A 13066-nucleotide genomic window follows, 5' to 3' on the forward strand; every position below is an offset into this window, starting at 1 on the left:
TATACCCATACTTACATATGAAAAATTTATTTTCTAATAAATTTTCATATATATATATAAACCAACATATATACATATAGACATATTATAAATATATACACATATGTGTGTGTATATGCATATATACTTATATATTATAAATATATACATTCATATATGTGAAAAATGTATTTTATAACTTCACAGAAATAAAAAAATACCAAATTCAGAATAGTTGTTATGTCTGGTGTTGGAGTAAAAAGCAGGACTCCACCACAAAGAATACACAGGAGTTTGAAATGTATTTATGAGTTTAACTATTCTAGTTTTAATACAAACATATCAAAAAGTGTGTGCAGTAGTTTATCTTACTAAGATACATTAAATTTATGAATTTGGACAGTTTCTAAAAGTATCTGACAAAATGTCCCACCTTCGCTGTGTGTATGTGTTGTGCATAATGCAACTACGCCCATATATATATCTATATTTAATTATACACATAGAGGTGTGTGAATGTGCGTATTTATACGTGGGTATGGATCTACACTAGACATTGACCCAGCATCGGCAGACAAAGCCCTTTCAATTATTTTTCTAAAAGCGGTGAAGAAAGGATTTATTAGTTAACCCCTCACTTTCACTCTCACCTTTCTGCCTCTGCCCCATGATCAATGTCATGCATCTGCAGGACAGCTATCTGAGTTACAGTTGCATCTTGTGGAACTAAGTATGGCTCTTTGGTTTACCTGAATATTTGAATCTATCTTCACCAATGTATAATTTTTCAACCTTTTTTTTAAGTTGGGTGGACGGTTCTGACAGAGGATATTATCATCTCTAGCCACCTCATTTTATACAAAAAGAAACCAGATCAAGGGATGCCTCAGAGATAGCACGGGTGACACAGCTAAGCAATATCCTTGATTCTTTCCATCTATACTGTAGCTTCACTAAATCTACATTCAAGTACAGATGCAACAAATGAAAATTCTACATGGAGAGGAACACATCCTCACTTTTCTGCACTCATTTAAAACTTTACGTCATTCAAGCTATTGCCTTTGGAATGGATAAGCAATGAGATCCTGCTGTATAGCACTGGGAACTATATCTAGTCACTTACGATGGACCATGATCATATGAGATAAAATAATGTATACATGTATGTATAACTGGGTCACCTTGCTGTACAGTAAAAAATTGACAGAACATTGTAAACCAGCTATAATGCAAAAAATAAAAATCATTGTATATGAAAAAAAAACTTACATCATTCAAAGAATGCATTCCCACAAACACAAAACAATGCAAACAACAATAAGCTAATCAACTACTTTACAAAAAACTGGGATGAAATTCTTTATAATAAGACCTTTTCTTTATTGTAATTCATGCAATGTGTAACATTAAGTAAACAAAAACAAATTTAGAAGGGGTGGACAGGAGCACTACTCTAGGGACTGTTGATGTTTCCTCAGATCTTTATTTCTAATGTAGAAGATATTTCACCATAAATTATCAGGCTTCTCAGATTATCTTAGGCAGTTGGGCAGAATGGCAGTCTGACAACAAAATCACATTCATCTGAAGACAACTCAATTGAAACAGACTAAATAAGCATTTACTATGTGACCAGCACTAAAGATCTAACAGGGTGTCTACAATAGGACGCCCCGCATAATTTTAGAATAATACAAATATCCCCCCAGGCATCTGGATATGATTATGCAGAAACTGAAAGATATGATGCAAGTGATCATTCCCAGCTCTGACATTCGTATTTAAAACGCTTCTGAAATGCAGACATATCTTGTCAGACCTTAATGATTTGTTTAGTTATCAAATGAGTCAACGCTATAGTTCAATTAGGTAAACAATATTTCCAAGGATATTACCGATAATATTTTAAAATCTGAATTTTACTTCAAAAATTCATAAACAAAGTGTAGGTCTGCTGGGTTTTATTATCTTGTATTATCATATATACTATAAAATATCATAATGTTTTTCTTTTTAAATCAATAATTTTATCCTCAAACAAAATAAAATAACATGCAATATACCTGTGTATGTATGTATTTAGTGTTTAGCTTGAGAAGTAGTTTTGGTCTTCCAGAAATGATGTTCTAAGAATTACTATAATATGCTTACTATTTGGTTCCAGGATTAAAATACTTTGTGCTGGAAGGTCTGCCTTATTCCTACAAATGCTTACCATCATCCTGACTGCAAGTAATGGGATGAGAGGAAATTCTAGTCCTGAGCAGTCAAAGTTTGTTCAAGCCTCCTACCTTCTTATTGAGTACATAACTTCTCTCCCTTATTGTCTCTAAGCTACAGGGAATCACAGCAAAAAGGATAAAGGAAAAGACACCAGCTTACTAGTAGTTAAATAGTTCTTAAAGTGGCCATGCCTTAAGTCTAAGATACACTGGGCTGTACATTGGATTATAATTGGATTGCAAGAAGCTAATGTTCCTTACTGTAGTCGCTGTTTTCGTCCTTGGTCCCGTCAATGGTACCATCTGGGTGCATCTGCAGGAAATATCCCTGCTGGCTGAATAACCTTGTCACAATTCCTTTCAGCTGGGGTTCTGCAAAACAACATGAAATGATTATTCAAATTTTTATCTTGTTTATAAAAATGCACACTTGCAAATTGTCAAAAATCTTCTCTAAGCAAATGCATAAATGCCCATGGCTTAAATATTGAAATAACTATTTGAAAAGGGGCATTTTGGTAACACATATTTACTTTTTTTTTTCTTTCTAGACGCAGATCCATAATACTCGGCAACATTAAACCATATATCAATGAATAAAAGCTAATTAGGATTAGAATGCAGAGATACACTTTAAAAATGAATTATTTCTCTCCCTCGAACATCTAGTGTCTGGCAGCAAGATGCCACCAAGTTTGAGGTCCCATTCCAGAATCATTGTTCAGACCAAACTGCCACTGTAATTCCTAAGCTTTCAGCAGACAAAAAGCAAGTCCTGGAAGACTTCTGCTTCCACTGAATGGCAACTACCTATCAGAAACTCTTGGGGTTTGAAATTCAGATCAAATTCAGGCTTGGTTGAGAACCATGGGAAAAAGTCAAACCCCCATGGCCATGAGATGTCACCGGAAATTTTGTGGAATCAGATTTTACCTTCAGTAAATACTTCACCAGAGTGAGCTCCAGGACTACAAATATCATTTTTGCAGTACCAAAAAAAAAAAAAAAATCACACCATGCATATTTCTGCAAGTGTTTCAAACTAGAAGCAGTCCTTAGCTTATACCATCAATTACACCATCAAACTGATCTTTGTGTACCCCATTTAGATTTTTGTATAGCAGCCAACATAAACATTTAAAGCTTTCTCATTGAGGTACTGGCTGTCAGCAATGATCCATTTTCTACGGCATCCCCACCACCTTTGCTCCACTTTGCTGTTGGGCAAAAAAAAAAATGAGACTATTTTAAACACATTTATAGCTTTAATTATTTCATAAAAATTAGTAGAAAAAGAAAAATGCTGCTTCTGGTGATAAAAATTGAGGCAAACATGGAATTCATATGATTGGTGAAGAAGTAATGTGTTATCTTCAAAAGGAAAATCAATGAATTTCAGCTGACAGTCCATGTCATTCCTTCATCCATTTATGAAACCAATGTTTACTCAGATTTTTGTTGTTTTTGTTCAGGCAATATGCTAAGTACTATGTGTTAAAGTAAATGCAGTTACTGAGGTCTGAGTCTAAATAGGAGTATTAGTTATGCCTTCAATGCAATAAACTCTGTGGTTAGTTTTCTGCACCTATGACTAGATCATACATCCTTGGAAATATGAGGCATGTCTATATAAACATGTCTTCTTCAAAGCAGACCTAAGAATGAGAAAAGATGCCAAGAAAACTGGTAATGAGGAAACAAGGTATCAGAAAAAAGAACTAAGCTGGGAATTAGGCATTCTAATTAATAACGATGTACTATCACTGTGGGTCAAATAAATTCAATGTACTTAATTTGTAGGCCTTAATTTCCTTATCAATAAAATCTGGATATTAAAGTAAGTGATCTTTAGGTCCCTTTTGTGATTCTCTATTGACTTTGAGCACCTGTGACTTAAAGTCTCTTTGACTTGAGAATCTTCTGCTCCAAGCGGTGGCAGAAATCAAGGAGTGGATTCATTCTCAATGTCCTGTTTCCACAGGCCCCTCGACAGGACATATGAGAGACATGTCAGAGAAGCATGTAGCTAGCTAACCTCACCACACAAAAAAAAAAAAATCCTTTACCCCTACCATCTATCAAACCCTACCAACCTTTCCAGGCTCAGTTCAAGATCACCTCCTCCAGGAAGACTTGGTTATCATAAGTGAGGATCACTTTTTTAATCAGGGAAAATAAAAAACATGTGAGCCTCTGCCATAAGGCTAACTAGATGACAAGCAGGTGCTAATGTTGCACCTTCAGCTCTAGAGGTGCAGTGAGGAGACCCAGCTTTGAACCACAGTTGCTATGGGGTCCTGAGCAGGTCACTGAGTATCTGAGACTATATTCTTATCTGTAATAACGGAAAAACTTCATTCCCACGCTAACCAAAATCATTTCAAATTTCAGATGGATATATATATGTAATAGTGTGAATTGAGAAATGCTATAAAAATATAAATCCTAGTTAATATCCAATTTATCAACCCTGAATGTCAAGGAGACAGTGTACCTGAGATACAGAGAGCATTTTGGTTTTTGTGTCTTTAGCCATGGCATATGTCAGACTGATGTGGGATCTCAGCTCCCGGACCAGGGATTGAACCCGGGTTGCAGCAGATTAAGTGTAGAGTCCTAATTACTGGACCACCAAGGGACTAGGGGGGTGCATTTTGTGAAAAAACTGTCTCCTGATTTATGTTTTAGTAAAATATCAATCAAGCTGGTAAAGTCACTAAAGTAAACAAAAGACTAAGAGAAGAGGACAGAAAGGGAGAGAAGGAAGGAAAGGGACAACTGCCTTATAATTCATATTTTATTTCCAATAATTTTGATAAGGTCACCTTAAGAAGTTATGTTTGGGTTGGTAAAGAGATGCGTAGCAGCTGAATCATTAATGCCTGAAAATGATTGTTTTTTTCCTGCTCCTCTTTCTGTAGCTGTAATTAAACACTTCTTTTGCTCTGGCGAAGCTATCCCCCTATTGGGACCCTGGGAATTCAGGTTGGTAACTCCTGTTCAAGATAATGAGCATCAGGCTCCTAAGCCAACCCCCATCACCCAAGAGGATGCCAGAACAAGCTCAGAGTCTGAGTGTTAATTATATGATGATCTATGAAAGCCAATATCTTACGCTGCAGCTATTTCAAAGGAGACCTAACCATCTATTAAACAAGTGCCCTGAATCTAGGATGCGTCACAGAAAGCAGAATAGCCTGCCTGGCAGGCCTAGACTTTTATTTCTACTATATCCTGCTCTAGGCTCAGTTCAAGATCTCCTCCACCAGGAAGGCTTGGCTATCATAAGTGAAGATCACTTTAATGATCAGGGGAAAAAAGAAAATGTCTTCTTGTGTTTAAAGAAAAGAGTTTTTACAAAGAGATCATTTGGGGGGACATCTAGCATCCTGGGTACATTCAGTAAGCATGCTTTTTATTTTTCAGACTAGGCTTAGGGATATAAGAGATAATAAAACCTGTGCTGTCCTCAGGGAGCATCAAGTCTGATGCCTTAATGTGTATATCATACTAGTGTAGGGACAGCTGTTAAATGCTGGGTGGAAACAGAGTGACATGATATCGCAAGGAGCAAGGGACTAATTCTGACTCAAGGGTAGATGAAGTCACCTCCTCTGTCACTTGAGGAGTGGGTAGCATTTTCATAGGAAAAGAAACCACAGGAATTACATGCCAGAAAAACACTGGATGGAGGAAAACACAGCATGGCAAGCTTTGAAACTATGCAGAATCTGATATATAGGCATGATACATGGCAGAGGTTCTCAAATGCAGAGAGTGCCTATTCTCAACAAAAGCACCTAGGTCAACAATGAAATAAGAAAAATATGGTCAATGGAACAATGGAATAGGGGTTTTTGGGGGGTTTTGGTGGGTTTTTGGGTTTTTGTTTTTTTTTTTTTTGGCTGCACCTGCGGCACACTGGAGTTCCCTGGCCAGGAGTCAAACCACGCCACAGCAGAGACCAAAGCCACAGCAGTGACATCAGATCCTTAATCCACTGTGCCACCAGGGAATTCTGGAGTAAGTTTTTTAGTAAGCTAATTTTGTTCAATTTACATGACTCTCCTTGATTCTAAGATTATGTTTTTCTTCCATTATTTCTTAATGAAGTGATGGCTATATTATTAGACAGTGAGAGGACATGGGTTTGGTTTGTTCCTTTTTGTACTCTAAAGCAGTACAGCAAATACTGCTAGATTTTCTCCAAAATCCATTTCCTCTTTTTCCTGGGCACCCAGCTCGACCATATGTCCTAGCCTCCCTTGCAGTTGGGTTTGGCAGATGAATGAGTGTCATATGGAATGTTAAGTGGAAGTGATGTGTGCCATTTTCAGGCCAAGGCTTTTAAAAGCAAACATTCTCCTCCACATTCTCTTCTTCTTAACGCTGGCTGGATTTAGACGACAAAGCCCCAGGAGATGTCAACAAAATGGGAGAATTCTGGCCCCTGAATAACTTGTGGGGGAAAAACAACAGCTATTAGAAATTCTGCCCTTGGACTGGTAGGTGGATAAGAAGTAGCTTCCAGTGGCTGGGCATGCTGACTTCCTTCTGAAAAGAATATTTTTGAAAAGTGGGTGGAGAGGTGGAGAGTAACTTCACAGGGCAGGAACCTGACAAACAAAATGTTATCTGAGCCAGATCATCAAGGTCAACATCAATGTGAATATGATGAAGTCAAGTCGTGAATATGATGTGATGCGTTCACTTTATCTTTGTGATCTTCCTTCCCCAAGTCCATAATCCTGGTCCAATCATCAGAAAAACATCCAACAAATTTCAACTGAAGGACTTTCTACAAAACAGTGGATCAGTACCACTCAAAACGGTCAATGTTATCAAAAATAAAGACTGAGAGGACTTCACAGCCAAGAGGCGTCTAAGGATATATGACACCTAAATAAAATGTGCTATCCTGGATGGGATCCTGGAACTTAAAAAGAACATTAGGCAAGGAGTTCCCATCGTGGCTCAGTGGTTAACGAATCCGACTAGGAACCATGAGGATGCAGGTTCGATCCCTGGCCTTGCTCAGTGGGTTAAAGATCCGGCATTGCCATGAACTGTGGTGTAGGTCGTAGACATAGCTCAGATCCCATGTTACTGTGGCTGTGGCATAAGCTGGCGGCTACAGCTCTGATTCAACACCTAGCCTGGGAAGCTCCATATGCCATGGGTGTGGCCCTAAAAACAAAGACAAAAAGGCAAAAATAAAATAAAATGAAACACATAAGAGTGATCCAAACTTTTTTATGAAAGCCATATCCAGAGAATTAATAGTACTTATTATAATAACAATGGCTTATCATGAACCCAACTACTTTGTACCAGGCATTCACCTAATGATTTTACCACAGTTGTATTTAGGACTCACAACAACTGAATGTGGAAGGCACCTTTTCTCATTTGTCAGGTGAGACTATTAAGAGTCAGAGAAATTATATCACTTACCCAAGGTCACAGAACTAGTAAATGAATAGGAAGCTCTAGCAGAACAGTCTATGGCCCTAGCCGTTCTCCAGCACTGTTCAGTCACTTTAACAAAGACACTGGCAAAACTGGAACATGCCCAGAGGAAAGCGAGCCAGATAAAGAGGGTACAAAGGACTGTCATCGGAAGAATGGCTGAATGAACAGTCGCTATGCAGCCTGGAGAAGGGCAGACTCTGGGGACGTGAGAGCTGTCTCCACTTTCTTGAAAGCAGAAGTAAGACAGAGGAAGAGAAAGAAGTAAGAAGAGGCCAATTTGTTCTGAGTGGCTCCACAGGGATAGAAGAACCAGGGCCAGTGGATGAACGTTTCAGGGAGGCAGGTAAAAAAAAGATCTTTCTGTAAACTGCATTCAAAGAGAGAACAGGCTGCCCAAGGAGTGCGTTTTCTATCACTGGACAGAAGCAAACAGGGAGGTCAGAACAGCTGTGAAGGACACAGACATTTCTGAAAACTCAGGCATTCTGCGTGGCAATGCAAGATCCTCTTCAGTCCTGAAGTCCTAGAAAGCGTTGCCATAATCCAGACAGCTGTTAAATACAGGTTCACTTTTCTGGTTCTTAGTGGGCACTTAGGACAGGGGATTGTGAAGACTGTTTAGCAGGCATCCTGCAAATGGAAAGTTCTTTGTACCATGTGAAACATGCCCTAGTAGTAATTTGATGGTTTGTTTTTTTTTTTTTTTTTTAATCAGTCTCTGGATTTACAAACAGACCCTCGGTATGAAGGTTTAACATTGCCCACTTAAAGGAACTAAGACTGAAGACGCTGTTAAATTGTGATCCTGGTCAAGTGCTTCTGGGCCTCACACGGCTGCAGATTTCAAAATTAGATTATCAGGGCTGGAAATTGTTCATAAGCAGATATTTCTGACAAGCACAGTTAAAGGGTACAGACTAGGGCACATTTACACAACATCAATCAAAGCCCCAGACAAATCAGAAATGGATACAGGAGTTCCCATCGTGGCACAGTGGAAACGAATCTGAATAGTAACCATGAAGTCGCAGGTTCAATCCCTGGCCTCGCTTACCCTGAACTGTGGTGTAGGTCATTGCAGATGTGGCTCAGATCCTGCGTTGCTATGGCTGTAGTGTAGGCCGGCGGCTGTAGCTCTGATTCGACTCCTAGCCTGGGAACCTCCATATGCCATAAGGGTAAGGCCTTAAAAAGCCAAAAAAACAAAAAAAGGATACAAAAGACATCTGAAAGAGGAGAGAACTTATCTGGACTTCTGAACACACTGCACAAATTACAATCACACAGCTGGGATAATTCATTAAAAATACTTGTTCAGTAAAAGAGAGTCAGGCCCAAGGCCCCACACTAACTCAGGAGACTGCAGTGAGAAAGGTGGAGATGTGACAGCATGGCCTAGCAGAGTCTGCTCTGTGAAGTAAAGACCACCAGGTCCTGTCCTGGGTCCTCCTCTGTCTTCCCACAGGTCAAATGAAGGTGATGGAGGCCATCAGCAGTTACCCACCTGAGGACCATGGAAATCCCCAAGGAGCACTAATAACTGCAAAAGGACTCTGTATCTATACATGCATATCTATTTTCTTAATCAACATATACTAATAGCCCTTTTTATTCAAAAAACAAGTATTCATTGAGCGCCAGACTTCGTGGTGGTTATTCTAGGTACTGGGGATAACCAGTGATCTGCTCATAAACTATCTCTTTTTTCAAAAGCGTCCCAAACCTGATAAACATGGGATTGGTTTCCACGTGGCAAAGCTTCCCACTGTGGCTATTTTAAAACTATCATTTGATCTGGGGGTTCCCATTGCGGCTCAGCAGGAACAAACCCAACTGAGGACACGGGTTCGATTCCCAGCCTTGCTCAGTGGGATAATGATCCAGCTTTACAGTGAGCTGGGGTGTAGGTTGCAGACATGGCTTGGATCCTGCATTGCTGTGGCTATGGTGTAAGCCGGCAGCTGCAGCTCTGATTCGACCCCTAGCCTGGGAACTTCCATATGCTGTGGATGTGGCCCTAAAAAAGACAAAAAAATAAAAATATCTATAAAAAAAAATAAAACCATCATTTGACCTCACCAGACGCAGAGCTGGAGTGGAAGAGATGAGCTTCCCCAGCTCCAGCTCATCATTAACTACGACAGAGGACAAGCCGCCACAGAGCTTACATTTCAGCAGGAAAGACAAGAAGGAAACAAACAGTTGATATATAACAGAGTTTGTGTCTAGGTGCTGTGACGAAAATGGCAGCAGTGAAAAGCGATGGGAGTGTCCAGGGGATGGATGTCGTGGGGAGAGTGGACATCACCACGACCTGAGGGAAGAGCTGCGGGGGATGGGGAGGGGGTGGGAATAGGTAAAGCACCTCCAGGCTCAGGGAGGAACAAAGGCAAAATAATCCTAATGCTTGAAAACATTGGGAACCAGCAGACAACAGGCTCTCAGAAGATCCTCTTCTAGACCAGGAGTTGGCAAACTCCAGCCCCGCCACTGCCAATTCTGTAAATAAAGTTTTATTGGAACACAGCCACGCTCCTTCATTCACACATTTGCCCCTGGCTACTTTCGTGTTACGGCAGAGATGAGTAGTTGCAACAGAGACCCTGCCCCCTGAAACACCGAAAACATTTACTAACAGGCCCCTTCCAGAGAAAGCTGGCCCACCCTTGCTCCAGACCCTTGCCGATAGAGTTCCCTCTGCCTAAAACACATATCAGCAGTCTCCTTCTCGGGCCCCGGAACTGCTCCTCAGTCCTCCAGACTCAACTGTCTTGCACAGGGCCTTCCCTGACACCCTAAGGCTAGATTAATCACTCCCTCTGCACAGCTCCCTGGGGCACAGGCCAGGCGAGGACTCCCCACACCGCTACAGCTGTTTGCTTACGCTCCTGTCTCTGCTGCCGAACTCTGCACAGATCCACAAGGGCAAGGACCTTGAATTATTTAGAACTCTGGCCCAGCACCTAGCACAGTGCCAGGCACAGAATAGGTGAGGGGTGTTTGTATGCAGACAGAAAGGTGATAAGTCCTATCTGGGATTTTCCACTGCGACCTGTGACTTTTAAAGGAGCTCCTCATTTGTAAGAAAGCTGTTACAGCCTTTGAATATCAGGCTGCCAGCCTTCAGTGCTTTTCTTTCCATTTGCAGTCTCATCGCAGCCCCTCCGCCACCATGAACACAGTCTGACAAGCCCAGCAGCGTCCTCCATAAACTGCGACAGTCTCCAAAGCCCTGTGTCACTTCCCACTTCAACGGGAATCAAGTGACCTTGAGAGGGCAATCCTTAACCTTCATGCTGCCTCAAAGCTAAATGGAAAGAAAGGACACGCCTTTTCCAGAGTAACCTCTTCATTAAAGCATCTGAACTGGGGAAAACAGGAGAAGCAGGGCAGGGAAATGGAGCTGGGATGTGAAATGCCCATCAGGAGGGTGTTTCTGAACCAATTTGATTCCTCATACCATTAGCTCCCACCCCCCACCACCCCTGGATGCCTCTCTCTAAGATGCTCGTGAAAATTTAAAATAACTCAAACATGTTTACTGACTTCCAGGACGCGCTACATGCTGGGGACAAAGATGAGTAACATGCAATTCCTGCTTCGAAGGCACCCACGGCCTCATCACTAGACACACACACTAATCACATGCAAAAGGAAAGTGCTGTCCTAGAGGAACAAACAAAATGCCAGGGAATCACAGAGGAAGGGTGATAATTTTACCTGAGATGGTGGGCTCTGGGACGAGAAACAGTTAAGAAAGGCTTCGAAGACGAAGCAACATTTTAGGCTTGGCCTTGAATGGGCAAGACGGTTTTGCTTTGAGCAGCATCAGCAGAAGGACAGCCCAGTTGGAGACACCAGCTGAGCATGCCCAGGGACTGGGCAAGCACTTGGGTGTGGATGGCGTGAATGGAAATAAGGCCCTTGGTTTTTCTCAGATCATCCAGGAAAGTAGACATGGAATGAACAGTCCTCCAGGCAACTCAAGAATGAGCTCTGGAGCATGCAAACCACCAGATATTTCAAACATGATGAGAATCCTAGAATCTGAAGATTTCAGAACCACAAAAGCCCTTGAGGATGATCTAATTCTACAGAGGAAGAAGCAGAACACTGGAGAGAGGAACAAGCCCATGACAGCATACCTTCCAATTCCTGGAATTGGGACTCCATAATAACCATGATCCTTCTGTCCTGTGCACCTTTAAATGAAAACTATTTTTCATACCTCTCATGGGTGTCCTGGCCTTGTTCCAAACTAGCTGTGTGGTGTCCGGAAAGCTATTTCATTTCTTCGTACACAGGTGTACTTTGCTTCTTATGAAATTGTTTGAATGGCTAGGACCTGCTTCTGAAGGCTGTTCTAAGGAATTAAGAAGACACATTGTCCAGGGGTGGGGGTTGGGGAGATGGGGAAGTGGAAAACATAAACTACTGGGTGTGGGATAGGCACAAGGATGTATTGTAAAACAACGGGGAATATAGCCAATTTTTTGCAATAACTGTAAATGGAAAGTAGCCTTTAAAATTATATTAATTTTAAAAATAATTTTTCTTAAAAATAAAAAAGAATACAATTGTAGTGTGTTCTGTGACCAGTAAGTGGCCTTGCTTGTGTGGTAGATTTAACTTTCAGGTAGAATTAACACGGATTGGAAGACCTACCATTAGGAGCAGCAGCAATGGGCAAATTTTCCTGGGTTTCATTCACAGGTAACGACTGCCAAGCATTTACCACATACCAAGTACTTTATGTGGATTTGCTCTTTGAACTAAATAACTTAAGGCACACATTGGGTCTTTTTTATAGATTAGGAAACTGAGGCTTACAGAGGTTAAGTTACTTGCTCTGAATCCCAGGTAATAAATGCCAGAACCAGGTGTTGAAGCCAGAACCCTCTGGTCTTTTCACATTCTCATTACTAACCATCACCTGTGCCTTGAAGATGTCTAACATGCTGATACTTTTCTCTTCTTCCTTTACAATGATCAGCCCACAAAGATGGCAGCAACCCATGAAGAATAAACAGCAAACACTTAAGCTGGAGTTTTAAGACAGAGCTTTTGGCCACCTGGTACCAAAAAAAGAGGTGAAAGTGTAGACACTCCATGCATCCAAAGAGTATTCTGTAATAAGAGCATCCTCACTTGGCATTGAAAAATCTTCTCAGTTAGTCTTAAGACCTCTTTTTCATAGACACATTTTTTGGCACCAAAAATAAATGAACAGGACAGCACAGGCATGACAGTTCCCTGACATCAGAGGAGCTGCATGATGTTGGACTTGTCCTAAAACTGTCCTGTATCTCAGAGGAAATCTTTTCATCCCAATTGGCAAGGCTGGGGAATTCCCTCATACCCCACAAATCTAAATTACCTGCAGGTAAAAT

The 13066-nt window shown here is 40.9% G+C and overlaps 1 protein-coding gene across 3 annotated transcripts in view; it reads right to left on the minus strand.

Annotated features, from left to right (window-relative positions):
* The window catches only part of FGF12 (fibroblast growth factor 12), a 577959-nt gene that overhangs the window by 217266 nt on the left and 347627 nt on the right, over positions 1–13066 (minus strand). For all 3 annotated transcript variants that reach the window (XM_021070057.2, XM_021070056.2, XM_021070055.2), the window contains one exon: positions 2466–2576. In XM_021070057.2, coding sequence (XP_020925716.1) covers positions 2466–2576 — 111 coding nt within the window. The remainder of the gene's footprint in view (positions 1–2465; positions 2577–13066) is intronic.

This window comes from Sus scrofa, chromosome 13 (assembly GCF_054392235.1).
Source record: "Sus scrofa isolate SSC_HxYL_T2T_F1_AM1 chromosome 13, Sscrofa_HxYL_maternal_Yorkshire_Landrace_v2.0, whole genome shotgun sequence".
NCBI lineage: Eukaryota > Metazoa > Chordata > Mammalia > Artiodactyla > Suidae > Sus > Sus scrofa.